The sequence below is a fragment of the Pongo abelii genome, chromosome 15 (genome assembly GCF_028885655.2).
Source record: "Pongo abelii isolate AG06213 chromosome 15, NHGRI_mPonAbe1-v2.0_pri, whole genome shotgun sequence".
NCBI classification, from domain to species: Eukaryota; Metazoa; Chordata; class Mammalia; order Primates; family Hominidae; genus Pongo; species Pongo abelii.
The window spans coordinates 82,551,754-82,572,416 of record NC_072000.2 but is presented as its reverse complement, the minus strand read 5'-3'; the positions used below and the strand labels follow the sequence as shown (position 1 = coordinate 82,572,416).

Below are 20,663 nucleotides of genomic sequence, written 5' to 3'. Positions count from 1 at the left end.
CTTTACATGTAAATTTTAATGAAAGATGCAGCACTTTTACAATCAGACGTCTATCAAAAAGTGTTATTAGTCTGGCTTTTTACAAAGCATATGGTCTTTTCCACCTCTGCTATTCTGCTTACCACTAAATGCCTTAGGAAAAAAGAGAAAAACTCAATAATATCAATTAGATATTCTCTTTGTATAGAGGGAAACCTGGGCTTCATCAAAAACAGGGCAAAGCTACCTCACAAGAGGACAATATTTTTGCTTCTATTTACACACAGTGAAAAACCACACTGCCTGGGTGTCTCACAAGGTTAATCCTTCTTAATGAAAGTTAAGCAATCTAGAGCCTGCCTACTGATTATTACATGGATAAACACAATTTTGGATTGAGTGGGGAAAATACATGTATTTATTAAAAATAAATGGCAATTTTTTTGAAAATAAATCAACCAATAAAGAAAAAGAAGTAATGGCAGAAAGGGTCACAATGGAACCTTATAGTGATGGGCATATTCTATTTCTTGATCTGGAAGGTATTTACGTGGGTATATACAGGTTAAAAAAAAAAAGCCTTTAAGCTGTATGCTTAAGAGCATGCATTTTATACACTTTGCACTGTGTATGCTATCCCCAATAAACAAATAAATGACAAGCAAATAAAAAATTCCCTATGTGTTCACACACAAAGCACATTTTCTTTTCTGATTCTGATAATGTAAAGCGTGGGTGATCTGACTAAATGATTACCTAACAATTTCCCTTTAAAATAAAAAAAATTAATTTAAAAACTGCATATATAAAAATATATTAAAAATAATGCATTTAAGACTTTTTACTTGAGGAAAGGTGGTTGTTACATCTGAAAGCTATTTTCAAACTCCCATTGACTGTGAGCAAGGTGTCAGGGGGCTGGGTCTATGTTTGCTCAGTTTCTGTGTACTTAGTACCTAGCATATTGTTGGCTCTCCATCAATATTTGTTGAATGCCAAATAAGCATTGCTTTTCTAATATTGAAGCAGAGGATCTGCTAAATTCTGATACATGTCACCCTGGAATCTATTATTTTCAGTACACCTACAAATGGCAACTACATATAAAAACACAATACACCAGTATAAGCCTATTAATATGTATCTGCACAAATTGTACCTATACTCAGATATACACTGCCCTACACACCTAAGAAACAGACTATGGCATGTACAAGCCTAAGCACATGGGGAAATACACTTTGCTTGTTCTCTCATTAAATATCTTTCCATCAGACTACTCTTTCGAATTCTTTACAAATGAGATGTATCTTAAAGACAACACAATTCAAAACATTCTTTGCCTGTAGGTGCTATCAAAGTCAAGTTTATGTGTGTATACATATTGATCTACAGTTGAAAATTATGTATCTTCTAAGATTAACTAACTCAACTGGATAAGCAAGGTCTACACAAACAGATAGATCATTATTCATACCTTAAAGGAGAAAGTATTTTATGACATATATACACAGACATAAAATCTATAAGTAATCAATAAATCCAAATTGATCATTGAGGAGGAGGAAACATTTGAAACATGTTGTTTCAAAATCTGAGAAATAATTTCTTTTATGTATTGTCAATTGGAATTTAATTAAAACCTTCTACTGATACACTGTACATTTTATTAATAAATCTTCTGTTCACATTAACACTTTTTTGAATTCTCCAAGAAACATCCATGCAAAAAATGTCTTTAGTGTCCAGTGAAAATTTCTAAACAAGAAAAAAACACACTTTTCATATTTTTCAACCACCGTCTCAAAGACATCACTGCCAAAATCACAGAGCTGCTAAAATCAAGCAATTTATTTTTTATGTTTAAAATAAATCTATTTTCCCCCACAGACTTTCAAAACATTAGAAGAAGAAAAAATACATGGAAAACAGGCTTCTTGAAAAAACAAAGTGATTTTATATTCATTGTCAAGAGGACAAATCAGTGGTGGATGAGAAACAGATGAGACAAGAGATGGAAATGTAATACTGCCCCTATTTTATTATAATTAGATATTTATAGAGCACAGATGAGTTTATTTTCATAATTAGTAGCTGGCATTAGTAAACGAATTTGCATACACAGTTGGCTATCAAGGCAGTAACTTCTTTTCAAGGCTCTCAAGTCCTAGCAGGGACAAGAGGGGGCTCAACTCCTCAAATCAGCTTTCTTAATGTTATTACCAGTAAAATGCAATCTACATGAAATCATGTTCAAATTCATGTAGCTTGATTATCTCTTTCCAGTTTGGCCAGTGTTGATTAGCTCAGCATTAGAAGGCCAGTGATCAAATCTACATGGGAAAAATACACATAAACAAATCAAAAAGGGCTTCTAAACTCTAAAGGACCAGAATAGATCTTAGGGTCAACACTATGCAATCCAGTGAATACAAAACTCTGTAGAGCAAAAGGAAAAATAAACTAAATCCCCCTGCTGCCCCGGCCGCCCTAAAGGTTTAAAAATCAGTTCTTGATCGTTATTGAAGATGTCAGATACCTCTCTCCCAGGTCATTCTCTGCATTCTCCACACCCTCCCCACACTTTCCCACACCACTCTACAAAAGCAACTTTACCCAACACACAGACCAGTCTCTCCGAAGGTAGTGTCAAGGGTAGGAAGGATTCTTGGTAACTGATCACAGCAATGGTCAAAGAGAAAATTAATCAAACTACCTCCCACTATTGATATCCAGTAAGAAATCTTGAAGGAATCTTTTTCTCCTCCCTTCTTCTCAAGCCAAAAGTCAAAAACTTATGGCTCATGCACCAAATCATCTGGCACGCAGGTGCACACCTGTGTGTGTGTTCATACGTACATACAGAGGAGAAGATACCTTCAGATGACATTTTTATCACGTCCACTTCTGGCTTTTCTTGAGCATCTGGTGACTGTGCCTGCATCCTTGCATGGCAGCAATCAGCTGGAGCAGAGTGGAGACTACTGCCTTTGATGGGACTTGCACTCTCCAGTTTGCCATGATTCCCATCATGACCTATTGCTTCTCTTACACTAGGACACTACTTATCCCCAGGTCTACTTCTTAAGACTGGTCAGGTCCCTGCTGGCTTTTGGGTCTGTGACCCCTACCCTGAGTTCAGTTTCAAGGGAAGGTATTTGGTAACCTCATCCAGAACGGGCAATCCCTAAATGGACTAGAAGAAGGGGAAGAAGGCCAAAATATATTCTCAACACTTAAACAGGGGCTTTCAAAATACCTGACCAAGGCTGGTTGCTGAAGTCCTCTGTGTGAGCCACTTCTAGGTAAGTTCACACTTGTTTTTGCCCATGTCCTGCCCAACAGCCTCCTCAACAGAGTGGTTTTTATTATAGCCTACCCACCCTGCTCAGTTTTGTAGATTTAACTTGACAATTCTTTCCATTATGGATTTACTACTTCATCATTCAGCTTTAAAAGAATGACAACATCTGAAGCATAGTCCTTCTTTTCTCTGACAAATATCTAAGAATAAATTCAAGACCTTTCCCACGTTTATTCTGGTGTAATCTATAAAATTTTCCCTCTGACACTTGCACACACAGGGCCAAGAGAAGGCCTTAGTGAGGAGGGAAGTAGAGCCAGAACACATGGTCTCACTTCATGACCCATTGGGGCTCCTTTGCTCAGTGATTTGGGGTCATGAGAGTTGTGATAAGGGGCACATGTTAGTAAGTAGAGTGATTTCATTACTAACATCAGTGCTGAAAATCTAATCCTGTCCATATCCCCTCCCCCCATATCTAAAATCAGTTGTTTAGTTCAGTTAAACCATTACTTAATTTTGTAAGCACTCATCAAGTACGACTCTGGCCCTAGTACTGAGCTTGTGTAGAATGAGTGACAGAGAGGGAAAAGACACAGGTCTTGGTCCTTTGTGGGACAGGTGTGGAGGAGTGGATTGAAACACATGAGTAAATGTGACTCAAGGCAGTTTGGCATAGGTACCTTATAATACAGCACAAAGTCTGGCAGACTTAGGAGCCTTGGATCTTCAAGGATAAGAGGGAGAAGCACGTTCAAGGACACTTAAGAAAGAGAATAGAGCTTGAGCAAAAGTCCGAAGGCAGGAGAATGCAGTGTGGATGCAAGCAGAGTGACTTGGGGACTTTTGGAGATGGGGGAGCTGGCAGGGGTGATGGGTGGGCAGAGGGGGTATGCCCACAGAAAATAAAGCAGGGAAGGCACCTTGACAATTATACAACAAGAATCTACCCAAAACTTTGGAACAGATGAGCTACATGACCTGATTTAATTTTAATTTTGCTTTATTTTCACTTTTAGGAAGATAAACGACAGCAAGATAAGAGGATTAGAGATTTTGAGTCCTTTCTGCATGGAACACACTATGCTAGACACATCTGGATGTTAACAAATGAATACATTTGTCTTCAACATATGTACAATCTAGTAGAGGGGATTAACTTCCATATAAATTGTTAGAGAGGTACATGGAGGAAGAGCCCAACTCTGAATGGAGCATTCAAGGAAAATATCACATAAGAAATGAAATATATGTATTTTTCAATGGGCAGAAAAAAGGGGATGAGGGACTGTTAAAAGGTAGAGAAACAGAATAAGCAAAGGTAAGAGATGAGGAAATTCTAGAGAGGTTATTTGGTATTCCACTTGGCTGGAGCAGCAATTTTGTAGCTAAGCTTAACAGAGGAGCAGGATAAAGGTAAACAGGACCATATAAGGGAAGGCTTTGAAAGGGAGATAGCTAATCCTGCACTCCATTTGGTGGGCAACAGAGTTTAAGCAATTCTCAACCACTGGATAGACTAGAAGAGAATAGAGGCAGAAAGACCAATTAGGAGAGGGCAATAATTGAGTAAGTGCTAACTGGAAACTGATCCAGGGAGCTGACAGTAGAGATGCAAGAGACATTCTGGAGGAGAGTCTCAACAAGCTCTCTCTCTACCAACTGCCTAGGAGTAGGAAGGTTCAGGAAGGAGAACGATAGAAAGTAATTCCTGGGTTTCACACACTGTGATAAGGCAGGCAGGAAATGCATTAACAGACAGGCAGACATCATAAAGGGAAGCTGGTTTGTGGACAGATGATATGAAGGTTGACTTTGAGCCTACTGAAGTGCCTCCCTTAGTGGGGCATTTACATAGACATATGCTACAGAGAATGCAAGGTGGTAGGCTGGAACTTACGATAGGTCAGTGTAGAGAGGTAGCTAGAAGCCTTAAACATGGAGGTCACCCTTGTATCCGGGAGAGGCAGTACAGAGTAGGGGTTAGGGGCACAGATTCTGGGTTTGATTCTCACTTAGTAGTCATCGACTTACGTTATCTGACTCTAAGCCTCATTGTTCTTATCCATAAAACAAGAATAATGCCACGACCTACCTCACAGATGAGTTATGAGCATTAAGTGTGACAAGCCCATTAAGCATATAGCACAATGGCTGGTGCATGAAAGTGTCAGCAGCTTCTAGTAGTGGTAGTAGCAGTGATTCTGAGAAAGAAAATAAGATACTCACGTGCAAAATCTAAAAAACACTCAAAACATCTATTTTATGGGATGTTGTAGGGGATTAGGGAAAGCCAAGGAGACAGAGACAGAGACTGAATCTAATGTATTGCCAATGAGAGAAGAGGCAACAGTGCCACATGCATCAGAAAAGTTGAGTCCTAGGCAGATTGGTGGCTGTGCCTATGAGGTCACCAGTGCCTTCCACTAAGTAGCGTCAGTGGAGAGGTGGAGATACAGCCAGATGTAGCCCTTTAATCATTTATTCCTCTTCCTCTCCCCGCTTTCCCACCCACCTCCTTTCAAAAGATACCAACTTAGCAATGGGGTAAGGGTTCCCCATGACAGATTTCTGAGAATGAAGCCACCTGGGATTAGCATAAAAGGAACAGGCAATCAACCAACCCCAAAGTGGAAAGGACTGAACTGCTTCCAAGGCAACCATACATAACTTTTCAAAGACCCAGAAAAGCATAAAACTCAAATAAGAGATAGCCAGCTCACAGACGCGTCATTGAATCCATGTTTTCAATAACTTGTCAGCCCCTTCTTTCTTCAACATCCTCATGGCATAAAACACATTTCCTACTTCTGTTACTTGCCAGTCTTTGAAGGAAGAGACAGCACACAGACTCTTTGAGATAGGGGCTGGAGAATTAGGAAGGAAACAGGGAAGACTAGATGCAGATACATATTTATAATTTATCAATTAACCTCTCCCTTCACTCCTGAACAACTAATCCAATTTGAGCTGGTGAGCCAGGTTCTCTAGGCTCGGGTCTCTGACAGCTTTGATTAGAAATGGATGCATTACCCAAAGGTGTGGTGCGATGAAAGGCATGTCAGAGTGTTGGCACAAGCTTGCACACTCAGACCCTCTCCTTTTCTCTACCCACCTGGCAAAAGGCTGGCTTTGTAAGTTAAAATCCTACATTATCTCTTTCTCCTCTTCCTCCTGACTGTGTAACACATTTTCATTCCTGTGTTCTTTCACACCCTCCCAGTCCCACCCTTCCGAACCCATCACCCCATCAGAAAATTCCGAATCCCACATGTACAGGAAAAACAACAAAGGAAAAAAAGAGAAATAAATAAATATCTCCCCCAATTCCACATTAAATAAAATTTCAGGCAATTCACCAGTCCTCTCCCTTTCTCATCTATCATCCTTCCCCCACCAATGTTATCCCCAAATTCAGTTGTTCCAAATAATAGCAACAGTGATACATAATTTCATACTTCCCCTGTTCCCTCAATATATTTACTGGGAGGGGATCTTAGAACACCCTCCCCCGTTCCTGCCAGAAAGAGTACAAGATCATGCAGAAGGCCCGCCCTCAGTTTAGAGGGAGGCAGGCCAACACAGAATCATCCCCAAACACTGAACATGAAGTGCACTGAAGGGAAATGATAGCATTGGCTTTTATTTTTATTCTTATTTTTCAGTTGTTGTTAAAAGCATTAATTTATAATCTGGACTGTATTCAGAACTGACAATCCTCTTGGATGCATGAATATTTCAAAAGGCAGACTGATAGTTATAATGATAAGAATAAAGTGAGCTCTACCTTTACTTCTACCTACAGAAATGAAGGTCCAATTAAGTAGAGGAAGCATGGTGTCCACCATGGAGGCGGCAAGAGAGAGACAGAGAGAGAGCAAGGAGAGTCAAACATCAGCACACTGCAGACACACAAAGAGACATAAAACACACAAAACAAAAACTCACAACAGTAAAAGGCAGTAGCATTGCAACATCCTGAGGAGGCAGCGCAAAACAAACATACAACGTGGAAGCTTAAATAAGCGGTAAATGCTGTGACCAGCAAGGCTCCTCCCTCAGCTTCATGTTCAAGCTCCATCCCAATCGTTTCTTCTCAGTCCCATCCTCAGAAACATGACAAAGTCTGCATGCAATAGTACTGCACAGCCACATGTATGTGAAATTGCATGCACTTAATCTAAAAATGATTAGGTAACATCTCGGAGAAGCTAGGTTCTCCTGTATTTTCCTAACATTAATATGAGTTATGAGGACCAAGAGTATAACACACATGTATAGGTAGTATACACACAACATACATAAATATTTCCACACATATTTATGGGCACAAAAACAAATTATTAAGATTCAGTAGAAACCAGACAGAAGCCTCCTTTTTTCATGTTGAAGGAATAAGGAAAAGGAAAGGAGTACTGGTGAGAAGAAGAGTATCAGTTTTTTAGGTAATCATCAAATGGGTGAGAACAGATAAGGGGATAGGAAATGGAAAAGAATGAAAGGAAGAGGAATGCAGTCAAAGGACTGTCTTAAAAACAGATTAAATTTCAAGTTGCAACTTAAAATATTAGTAGCACCAGTCACCCAGAAGAATTCTGCAGCCTTTCTTGAAAACCTCTCAAAAGAGGAATTCACAACATCCATGTCTGTCATTATTTCTTTCTCTCTTTCTAGAAGGTACCAGACTTATTCCCCCAGAGCATGGTTGTATCTGAAGCTCTGCGTGTGTGCATAAGGAATATAATATAGGCTCTCCAAATGCTTTTTATACCAGTGTTGGGATTTAGCCTTCCAAGATATCCATGCTGCATCAGTGTGTCTGCAATAAACTAAATCAAGATCAAGGAAGTCCTCATCAGCCTATCCCATCTGCCACACTCTGCCCTCTAATGTGATGCACTCAGTTCTCCAAGCCACTATAAAAGCTTGGAGAACTCCCGAGGGGCACCTGGGAGCATAAGGCTAAAGAATGTAGGCGGGGAAAAAAGAATGTAGGAGGGGGTTATTGGGACTCTAAGAGTCTGCTTTTCCCGGTGTAACTTATCACCAAAGTTGAGCCATCGAATTCCAGCAATTCATAGAGCTCAGTTCCTCAAAGAGATGTGCTTAACTCTCTCAAGCTACCTGCACACTGGTCAACATCAGGCACATCCCCTACTCATGTCCACCTCATAGTCACTTGCTGTTGGCCCTTCCCTCCCTCACTAAACTGCAAGAACAGAGACTTCATCTCAGCCTCTTCTGGAGCCCCTTCTAATACTAGAGAACTCACCTGATCTCCTCTCCCAGTTCTATTTTTTGACACATGCTCTCTACCAAACCATCTCTTTATTGAAATTTCTGAGGTCCACACCAATGATCTTGGCTTAGGTCTGGAGGACACATTTACATTGGAAAAGTAGGCTTCCTCCTTACCCTGCTTTGTCAGTTCAGGATGCCCTCGACTGCCCACTTCCACAGCTAACTGGATGCCATAAACAAACTCCTTCCAGCCTTGGGCAGTTCCTTGATTTGATGATACTGCCATTTATGTCAAAAATGTCTGATGGACTCAATGTCAGGGAGCAGGGGAGGGGAAGTCCCACCCTCCTCAAAAGATCAAGAAAAACAGGAATATATGGAATTATCCCTCTTTTCCCTTTTCTTTGGTCCTCCAGAAGAGGTGCTGAGTCCCATGTATATTTCAACACGACATAGTCAAGAAAAATTAGAGTTTTTGGTTACAGGGCAAGCCAGGTAGACCAATCTCGCAATCATGCCAAGGCTCAGAAGAAACACAACAGCAGCAATTGAACTGTGAAGGAAAAGACAATTTTAAGTAGGCTCAACTCTCAACTCCTGATTTAGGCTGATAATGTGGAAAATTTTTATTTAGGAGAAAAAGGCTTCATTCACATCCCACCCTGTGCTTAGCTGAGCTGAATTTCCTGCACAGTTCATTCCTTGCATATTTGAATATTTTAGGTTGCAGATGCTGAATTTACAGATCTTTATATGCAGTTTTCTTCAGGGTGTATAATGAGTTAGAATTCTGCCATGAGGACATTAGCATGTTCTTTAGGTGGTTTTTGCTTTTATATAAAACTGAAAACAGTCAAACCCACGAGGGCTTCCTTTGACCATGGAGGGCAGATCATTATGGGCAGTGGAATGGAGGGGAAGACAAAAAGCAAACCGTTTCTCAGAGGGAAATTCAGGGAGGAGCCCAGCTCCTCTCCCCCAGCCTGGAGCCCCGGCATGGGGCCTGGGGAGGAGCAGGAGGAAGTTAACCGCTTGGTTGCTCTGAAATTAGCTTCATTCACCCCCATTATCGACACCGTCATGCCTGGTTTCATGCTTCCCTCTCGGATGCAGCGCAGCAGGGCCAGCGCCCAAAATGACAAATGGTGGTGGAGAATGGAGAAGCCAAGGGGACAATGGGGGTGGGAAACCACAATGCATCAAGGAAGGTGCCCCCACCCCCACTGCAGGGTGGTCCTGCAGCCAGCCTGGCCCAACGCAGGAAGGACAGGCAGCGAGTGGCCTGCCAATGACGATGAGGCTCTGTGACCAGCCAGAGGCACGGACGCAAGCAGTTCAGACAGCTGCAGGACCACAAGCACAAAGCACCTACCTTGTTCACTCATCATGAGGTGGGAGAGGCCTAAGGAAGAAAAAGAGGGAGAAAGGGAAGAGGAGCGGGGAAGGGTAAGGAAAAAAAGAAAGAAGACAAAGTTAAAATCCCAAATGCAATACAATCTTAATCCTTGAGTGGAAAAAGGAGTGGCAGGGGCCACACGCTTGCTCACACGTCAGACTCCACATGCACATACCCTGGGACATGCAACAAACACAGACACCCCAGCCTTCCTGCTGCTGGGCAGAAAGCCTGGCTTTCTAGCTTACAGTCTTGTGTTTGCGGAACTGCTCTGGGCCTAATCACGAGAACTTTCCTTTTACCGTTGTTCTGTGCAATAGGTAGGATTTGTGATAGATCTGTTAAAGATTAAGTCCCTTGGTAAGCAGACTTAAGATGCCAGGTAAAGTAGGTTTCTTTCTTTTAAATTACTTGTAATAGTAATACATGGTCACTGTAGAAACTTCGGAAAAATCATCAGGACAAAAATAAAAATATCAGTGGCAATCCCACCTTCCAGAGACTACCATCCAACTTTTTTTCTCTAGATAGTCTTTTCTACAAAAATTGAATCACATGGAATGTACCAAATAAGTTCCTGCTTGCAAGAGTTGCTCAGACAACCTGGAACTGTTTCTATCACTGTCATCTTAGCCCAGGGACAACAATACCACTTCTTCCACTTCTCCCCCACCATCTTTCCTAGAAAGGCCTCCACACTTGATCAGGGAGGACTAACCCAGCACTAAATGGTTGTAAAAGGCATGTAAAGTCCCAATAAATAGATAACAGAACCTCTGGCTATATTATTATGGAAGGCAAACAGGGTTATTAAGAGCTCCTTGGTTCAGGAAAGCACAAGCCTTGATAAATCTATTCAAAAGAAAAAATTTTTAACCAGGAACCAATTGTACCAGTTATCTGCTCTTGTATTGGTTCTGTTATTACTGGAGACATTTGACAACATCCAAATCACTCCAGAGAACCTTTACTCTGAGCAAAATTCAGGGATACATGGGATTAATAAAGGAAAAAAAAACCCCTAAAGTATGGAAATCTCTAAATATTTTTGGAGATTACTAGAGATTTAGAAAAGTAATCAGAGACAAAATATAAGTCAAACAACTGACTTTTAAAAGATCAATGATATATTAAATACACAGATACATGTGCCATAAATGTCATGGGGTCTATTTGTTAAACAAATTTCATTAAACTATAATATTTTAAATAGACAGTTTTAGTATTTGTTGCTCTAGGACTAGGATAAATATTCATGGAAGAATGAAATCAAGACAAAACAAGTCATTCTCATGATTTGTTTTGTTCAAAAAATTCATTTTGGGTATTTTGTGGGGGAAGGGTATAGTAAGAAGGGAGGAGAAAAGGCCCTAGACTTGGTTAAAAGAAACTTCCATAGAAATAACTGTTCTTAAAATATCTGTTGGAGTATGTGGCAAGGGGAACAGGAACAGAACAGGTGTATGAATTCAGTAGGTGACCCTCACAAGAGTGACTCACACCTGTAATCCTAGCACTTTGGGAGACCAAGGCAGGAGAATAGCTTGAGTCCAGGAGTTCGAAACCAGCCTGGGCAACATAGAGAAACCCCGTCTCTACAAAATAAAAATTAAAGAATTAACTGTGGGTGGTGGTGATGCCTGGAGTCCCAGCTACTCGAGTGGGCACTGAGGTAGGAGGAGTGCTTGAGCCAAGAAGTTTGAGGCTACAATGAGCTATGATCACACCACTGCACTCCAGCCTGGGTGACAGAGCAAGACTTTGTCTCAAAAAAAAAGACAGAGAGAGAGAGAAAAAAAAAAACAAAAAGAATAAGGAAGATCTGAAGAGCTACCTAAGAGTCAAATAGAGGGTTAAAAAGGGCAAACATTTTACTCCTGAGATTAAAGACGTTTGGCAGCTGCAGGAAGAAGTGAGTAGGAAAGAGATGGAAGAGTCTTTATTTGACCCATGTGAATATTTTTTAAATTTACCAAATAAAGAGTGAACAGGACATTTGGTAGTAAGAGGGGATTCAAGCCTCGTAAAAACCCCTACCATTGCGCCTTATCTTATATGCTTCCCAAAGTGTATTTCACTGACGATCTACATCGGCCACCTGCAGATGCTTATTAAAAACGAAGATCCTGGACTTCACGAACAAAGACCTAATGAATCAGAATTTGGGGAAGGAGTGGGGGCCAGATCTGAATTTTAAACGAGTTGCCCAAGTGATTCCCATGCCTACTGGAACTTGAGAGCTACCCCTTTGGAGTGGCATATAAATCAAATTTTGGTAAATTAAATCGTATAGTAAATGCACTAAGGGGAATTGGATATTTAATAGAACGCTGCAGTGGACCCTTTTGTAAAGGGAAGAATCCTTTTAACATGAAAATAACTCACCACCTGTGTTTTTAAAATTCAAATATGTACTTATCAGGTTTTATTAAACTACATATGTAGTTGCAGTATTGCCACTCAAATAAAATGTTCGTATTCAACTTATAAAACCCTTAAATAGAAATACTAGGCCAGAAAACGAGATATGCAATCCTGATGCCAAAACTTTGGTTTTATAGCCAATAAAGCAAAATGGATATGAATCAGTGTGACAGGAAACAGGACTGGGGGGAGAAACCATGTAACCATAATATGATTTGTTTTATTTTGCTTTTTGAGAAAAGAATTATCTTCCACTTTCAAGGGCTTTTACATCAGTATATTTTCTTGCACAAACCTGTCCTCAGAGCTTGCAGAGTTAAAAACTGGAAACCAAGAATTCCATCATGCCCAGGTCTATTTTGAAATTCTGCTTCTCCGCCTTCTACCTCAAAACACTCCTACTTGCTGCTAAAAATCTCAAGCCCCTCAACAGTGAATGGAAGTACCAACAACCAATCATCCAAACAATTCATGTATCTACCACATACACAGACTGAATAAGGTAGTGGGGATACAAGTAAGTGTGGGACATCATCCCTGACCTCTATAGAGTTCAGTCTAGCTGGGAAGGTGTGCATGTGCTTATATTTACACACACACACATTTGACACACATACTGATACCTGACAGTGATACACGGGGGTTAAGATCAAGGACTTCAGAGCCAGATTTGATTTCCATCTGTGCTACTTTCTAACTTGTGACGCTAGGAAAGTTGTTAAACATTTCTTTGCCTTGATTTTCCTATCATAAAATTTGACTAATAATAAGGCCTACCTCAAAAGTTATTTTGAGGATTAATATATAAAAATGTGTGCCTACACATAGGAGCTTTTTCTTTTCTTTTCTTTTTTTTTTTTTTTGAGACAGAGTCTCACTCTGTTGCCCAGGCTAAAGTGCAATGGTGCAATCTCGGCTTACCACCACCTCCGCCTCCCAGATTCAAGTGATTCTCCTGCCTCAACCTTCTGAGTAGCTAGGATTACAGGTGTGGGCCACCATGCCTGGCTAAATTTTGTATTTTTCAGTAGAGATGGGGTTTCGCCATGTTAGCCAGGCTGGTCTTGAACTCCTGACCTCAGGTGATCTGCCCGCTGCAGCCTTCCAAAGTGCTGGGATTACAGGCATGAGCCACCACGCCCAGCCTGACACACGCTTTATAAAGGTTGTTGTTGATGTTATTTTTATTATGCTATGGAAATATACTGACATGTAAGGCAACACCTATTATAGTACCTGACAGACAATAGGTGTTCAGTGTGTGTTTGATGATTGAATGAGGAGTGAATGGATAATTGCTAAGTGTCAAATGATTAATTCAGACAATAAGACCAGTAGGGACTATAAAGAGGGTTCCAGGTGCTCAGAAAAGGTTTCTGGAGGACAGAGGAATTTTTAACAGGTCTTGGAAAATGGTTTAGGGTTTAGATGGAGGACATTCCAGGTAGCAGCATGAGCTACCAGGATCATAAAGTGCATTGTTAAGGACTTTTCTGTTCAGCTTTTCAGAAGCAACCAGGACACTGCCAGGCACGTGGTTGAGACGTAATAGCATGCTATACAAATAAAGGAATGAATACATATGCATAGTTCATATAAGGAAAAAGTAAAAGATGATCCTAAGAATTAGAGTATAGAGGTCTTGAGTTTCAAGGCTAAGCAAAGTGGACTTGATCTTGTCACTGATGGGAGACATTGAGGGTTCATGGGCAAAAGAAAAACCCAAGGAAGATGTTATCGAAGATTATTTTTGCAATACTGTGAACGAGATGGATAGGGGGAAAGAGATGGAGGCACAGAGATCAGTTACAGGGGAAGGGCCTACATTAGTATCATGGCAGTGGGAAAGAAAAGGAAAAAGAGGATTGAACAGGCTTTGGTGATGGATGAGATGCTTTAGGAGAGGGGTGGATAGGAGACTGGGGGAAACAGTAACAGAAATAGGAAGGTGGGATGGAGTAGGGGGATGGATTCAAGGTGGTGGGGATAATGAGTTCTGTTTGATGCATAAAGAGCTGAAAGGAGAAATCAGTCAAGCAAAAGATCCAGTGTGCCCTTAACAATGTAAGACTACAGTCTGAGAGAGAGTCAGGACAAATATTAATATAAGGGCTTCTCACAACCCCATTCATAGATGAGAGGGTCAGCACCTGTGTCAGTGAACAACACCTCAAAGGAAAAGGGGTTGGAGCCCTGAGTCTTAACCTGGGAGGAGTGGGGAGATATTAAGATATCCTGGAGGTTCTTTTTTTCCAAGCATATTCAACATTAAGTTATAAATGTTGAAATAATTTTACATTCAAAAAAAAGGAAAAGGAACTATATGGCTTTCCAACATAAATTATAGAAAATAATGCTCAAAAAATCTTAACTGAGTAGGATATAATTAGCAAGAAAGGGAACAGAGTCTATGCTAGGTATGCATTCTGTATGTTGTAGATGAGGAAGGGGTAAAAATGAAGATGGACCTTCTAGTCGACCTCACAAACAGGGGGTCAAAGTGCATGCCCATCAGCAGCAATCTCCCAGGCCACACTGCCAGCCCTTAGGACCAGCAACCTGGCTGGTTTTGGAGTTTGGCTTTTATTCTGGGCTTGATATTCCAGAGCTGCCAAAAGAAAAGGCACAGGCTAAAACGGGGGCTCATGGAAGCAGAGGGGACCACACCTTTCCAAAACAGTCTCACCTTCGGCTCTGGCTTTGAACAGATCTTCAACTATGACTCAAAATGTAGCACCATTAAAGTTCATCTAAGGAAATTAAGAATTGCCAATGTCAAATTCTTATGGAACTACAATTCCTTTTTTAAAAAATAATTACAAAAATATAAGAAAGCAACGGAAGTGTCTCCTGTTTGTTGTCACACCCTGAAAAAGTGCTACTCCAGCTGGATCCCAACAGGATGTCTGATACTTTTGACCCTTCCACCTCCCTCTTTCTAGTCCTATTAATATATTCCACCCTTCTTGTACCTGCCTATCTGTGGCGCACAGGTTCTCAGGGTACATAGAGGAATAAGAGGAGAAGAAGATCACCAGGAGATAAGACATACAAAGTTGAAATTGCCTTAGAATAGACTGCAAATCATATGTAAATTATATGCAAAGTACACGTAAGGCCCTCTAAACTATGTTACACCCTTTGGGAAAATCCCCATGGAGATAGCTATAGCTGCTTTTGCAGCTCAGGAAAATGGAAATGGCTACGAAAGCAAAGTCATTTGTAAGCGGCTGTGGCCATCATGAAGCCTGTCGTGAGAATGACTAATACACAGAATAGAAACCATTTACTGAAACAGGCAAGAGGAAGATGTAATGTTCAGGAACCAGGCCAGAAGGTGAAGGCCTCCATCATTTAAGCTAATATTGTCTCCCCCTTAAATCTGTAATATCCCACCCACCTCAGATGGTTTTCAAATCCATCCTTCTTTCCTTCGCCGTGGCCGGGTAATTGGCAAAAGCATTTCAGGGAAGGAAGGAAGTAACTCACAAGGGGAGAAAAAAAGAAAAAGATTCAGAAAAGAAGAAAAAAAAGTTATCTCTGCCAAGACTTTTATTTCACTTGCTTTCAGAGTAACTTTTATCTCAGTGAAAAATCCACATATATCATCTCTTTTTTTCATAGTGAAGTAGAGAAATTAAATGTCACTAATTGCTGCAAGTGCCAAGTGCCAAAGATGAATTCTTATGAAGCCACAAGGACTTTTTAAAAGAGTAATTACATAAAATCAGAAGGTCATAGAAACATTCACCTGATGTTTCTGGAAGAACTCGGGAGATATTGAAGGGGGAAGAGGGTGAGCCCCCAAATTTACAGAAGCCAAAATTGTCTGTAGGGTGACCAGGAATTTGGAAAAGAGAGAAAAGGGAAAAAAAATCTCATGTTCAATTTGCATTTTAAAGAGGAAAGTGGCTTGATAACCCTCCCAAAAATGACCTGGGAAAGGAAGAATTTCATCTTCCTTGAAATACACATCTTAGCATTTTAAGCACTAAAGAGAAGAAATTCCATTAACTTGGTAAAGAGAATTACAATAACAGCTAATATCTGTCGGTTGTTTACCACAGACGAGACATGGCTATGTGTTATCTCATTAAATACAGGTCTATGGGAAAGACATTGCTATACCATTAATTTTACACGTTAGAAAACCGAGGCTGAGAGCTAAAGTCACACTACCTTAGTGAGGGGTGAAGTGAGGACTCTGCACCAGCAGATGGACTTTCCAGCCTGTGATGGTAACCATGACACCAGTTACCCCTCTAGTTCAGTGCTAATGGAGAAGAAAGGAGACATATCTCAGAGAATCCAGAAGCAGAAAATAGTGCCTAGACATCAGCTTCATTTATAACCCTGGCTCAGCATGGTTTAAAGGGCCCTGGGAAGCCCTTTTAAAAGGGTATCTTCTCCCTTTCCTCAATCCTCATCCACAGAATCTACTAAAACATGAAATTCTTCCTTCCCCAAGTAATCTAGTGGCATAAAGCCACTTCTCTCTTTAAAATGCAAATTTAAACATGAGACACACTCAGACTCCTCAGTCATGGATACTGTCACGTATGAGATCATCAGGCCAGCCAGGTTAAAGGTCTCTCATCCAAGACAAGGGCATGCGCAGGAGCTTTTGAATAGAGAAAGTCAAGAGACATGCAGACTGAAGAAGTCTGCCACCACGGGCAGGAGGGAGGGCACAGGGGACAGGGTGGGATTGAGAAGAATGCTTACAGGAAAGGGGAAGGGTCAGAAGAAACCTACCCAAGTCCCCCTTCTTTTTTTTTTTTTTTTTTTGAGACAAGGTCTCACTCTGTTGCCCAGGCTAGAGTACAGTGGCACAATCGTGGATCGTGGCTCACTGCAGCCTCAAACTCCTGGGCTCAAGCGAACCTCCCACCTCAGCCTCCTGAGTAGCTGTGATTACAGGCAAAATCTATAATTTTGTCTCAGACCAGCCCTTCCCTGAGTAATTCCCTGACCTTCACTGTGAACCTGAAACTACTTTTTCTGCCCAGGGTTCGCTAGTTCCTTACAGCAGAGCCTAGGCCTGCTCCACATTTGGATCGATGATGTGTCTGAAGACATTCGTGGCATGCTGTCTGGATGTTGTGATGACCTCAACCTGAAAATACCTAATTTGTTAGATATAAGAATTAGGGTGCAAAAGGATGAGAACAGGCAAAAGTGAAATTTAATTTTAAGGGCTAAATGTAAATTTTGGCACTTAAGTGCAATCCTCTACCCACCAGAATAAAAATGTTCAAAAGTCTCGCCTTTTCTCAGCATTGTCTTTACCAGACGTAGGGTTTTGGTTCAGTGTATGTTGCCATACATTAGGAGAAGCATTAGTCAAGTGGAGTATTAATTCCAAAGGAGAATACCTAGGATCATGAGGGACCCAAAACATGTCAACATGCAGAACAGCTCAAGGAACTACTATGTGCAGCTAACTTTGTAAAAAACTCATGTAAGGACATGAGAGCTACCGTTGAGCAGTTTTGTTTTGTTTTGTTTCTTTTTGAGATGGAGTCTCGCTCTGTCGCCAGGCTGGAGTGCAGTGGTACAATCTCAGCTCACTGCAACCTCTGCCTCCCAGGTTCAAGCGATTCTCCTGCCCCAGCCTCCCCAGTAGCTAGGATTACAGGCGTCCGCCACCACACCCAGCTAATTTCTGTATTTTTAGTAGAGACGGGGTTTCACCATGTTGGCCAGGATGGTCTTGATCTCTTGACCTCGTGATCTGCCCATCTCGGCCTCCCAAAGTGCTGGGATTACAGGTGTGAGCCACTGCGCCTGGCCCCTGTCGAACATTTTTAAAGTTGTACATGCATGATGGGGAAAAAAAAAAAACAACAACAAAAAACCAAGCACATTTGGCATGAACAGAGGGTAAAATAATAAGGGAAATTTTATTTGCCAGAAATGCCATGAATAAGAGTCAGAATGAGGTTGTAGGAGATAATTACCAGAAAGTCCTCCCAACTCTAAGATTCTTTGCCGCTATGAATTCCGATGATCTCCAAAGAGACCAAGCAACATATTGGGAGGGACTGTATTAAACTGCTGATAGGTGACTTGTTTTGACCTATAAAAATGGTGGTTTAAATGGCTGAAATCCCCTGAGAACGCTACCCATAAGCAGAACGGCAGGCTTCAACAATAGCCTGCCACCACTACAGCCAAGCTATACAAAGCTTCAAATAATCACCTAACAGCAATTATGAGCTAACACTCAGGATAATCATATAGGATTTACATACAGGATTTTGGCTTTTCTGCAAGCTTTACACAGCACTGAGAACGGATCGAATTGTTGGACTGATGACGATGATGATTTCCAGAGACTCAGAAGACAGAGATCCTGCTGCTAATTCTCCAAGATAGGGGTTGCACAGATTCCAGCCTCTGGGTTTTGCCCTTCCATGATATTACCATGTTCAGTCCTCACCACCTAGCCTTTTGTACCATGTAATCATACCAGCCCACTCACTGTTTGCCACTAGACCAATATTGTTCTTATGGCATGGTGGCTGGACTGAACAGAAAGAGTTTCTTCCTATCATGCCCATGAGTAACCAACAGCTTCTGTATGGCCTAACTACAGGGTAGGGGAAAGAATGTCTCCAGCATATTCCCAAGCTATTCCATCTCTTAGCGGGGAAGGAGTGGTGAGTCTTCCTCATGGGTTAATGCTGTGGAAGACAGAGAGACAAAGGTAGTTATGCCCATCACTCTAAGGGCTAAAGGAGCAGCAGTAATGACTTTTAGAAAAGAATCATTCCAAAGGAAAGAAAGTCTTTGCTCTCCAGCTGTCATGAACTTCCCTAAAATAGTTCATTCATGAATGACATGAAGCTAGAAGGGACAGCTGATGTGCTAGATAAAATCACTGCACCCAAATAGATCATGGTGCGCTGGATTTTTAAAATCCAAAGCTGGATTTAACAAAGTCAAAGAATGATCCCAAGCTTTAGTTAAATAAACCAATTGCACAAGTCCAGGAAGGGGAGAGAAATGGGCACAAAAATAGTGAAGACTTTCATTGACATTACAATAGTAAAGACTTCATTGGCATTAAGTTCAATTAATACTATAATCTTTTTTATTAAGGCTAAGATGTTTGGTGCTGTCATTAATAGATATCTAGTCTAGAAAAAGGGAGCCCAGGCCAGGCGCAGTGGCTCACGCCTGTAATCCCAGCATTTTTGGAAGCCGAGGCAGGTGGATCACCCGAGGTCAGGAGTTTGAGACCAGCTTGGCCAACATGGCGAAACCCTGTCTCTACTAAAAATACAAAAGTTAGCCAGGTGTGGTGGTGTGTGCCTGTAATCTCAGCTACTCAGGAGGCTGAGGCAGGAGAATCGCTTGAACTCAGGAGGCAGAGGTTGCAGTGAGCTAAGATTGCGCCACTGCACTCCAGCCTGGGCGACAGAGCGAGACTCCAACTCAAAAAAAAAAAAAAGGGAGTCCTGAGACCATTCTATAATGAACTGAACTGATCCCAATCATACTCATATTACTGTATGTGGTGTGGGCATCCTTCTTTGGAAAGGATGCAAAAAATAAAATGTGTCATTTTTCAGAGAACAATGACCTGGAAGAAAGAATTAAAACCCCTTGTAGGAGAATGCTTAAAAAAAAAACTGGACATGTTTAGCCTTTAGAAAAGAAGATCCTTAAAGACAAAAGCCCTGTCTTCAAACACTAGGAGTGTAATTAGAGCTATTCTTTGTGTCTCCAAGGGCTGGAAGCCATACAGGTGGTGGAGGCTATAGAAACTAGGGATAAGAAAGAGCTTTCAAACATTCAGTGCTGGTGGAATGGAATGGAAAAGCTAAAGGAGCAATGAGTTGCTCATCTCTGAAGGGGTCCAAGCCAAGTCTGAATTAACTCTTACAGAAGAGATTCAAAAATTAGGTGCACAGAGAGCCTTGACAATCTATTGGGCCTCTTCCTTCCTTGAAATGCTGATTCTAACCACAGGTTTATGAGCACCTACAATGTGGCAGGTAGTGGGGATACAGGCATGGATAAATCTCTGTTCTCAAAGAGTAAGACACTGCTGCCCTTCAAGTGCCCACAGTAGCAGACAAGGGGGCCAGAAAATACACAGCTGACTATGGTGTATCATCATGATGGCTTTACTAGACCTATGGCCTAAAAGCCATGGGGAACTCAAAGGAAGATCATCATCCCATCTTCCCTTCTACCTCCTCTTCACAATCTCCCACACTACTCATGATATATGTGGGAGTATAAAATTGTGGTGAAGAGTGAAGCTTTCAGGTCCCTTCATGTTCAAGATGACTTTATTTTAAAACAGTG

General features: G+C 41.2%; 1 protein-coding gene across 38 annotated transcripts in view; it reads right to left on the bottom strand.

The window, feature by feature from the left end:
• The window catches only part of NRXN3 (neurexin 3), a 1,691,350-nt gene that overhangs the window by 1,549,191 nt on the left and 121,496 nt on the right, over positions 1-20,663 (bottom strand). For 33 of the 38 annotated variants that reach the window (XR_010136857.1, XR_010136859.1, XR_010136858.1 and 30 more), the window contains exon 4: positions 9,897-9,926. The exons of the other annotated variants lie outside the window; for them this stretch is intronic. Coding sequence is in view for 28 of the 33 variants with exons in the window: in XM_054529674.2 (XP_054385649.2) it covers positions 9,897-9,926 (30 nt within the window). In the remaining 5 variants the exon portion in view is untranslated. The remainder of the gene's footprint in view (positions 1-9,896; positions 9,927-20,663) is intronic. 38 annotated transcript variants of the gene reach the window in all.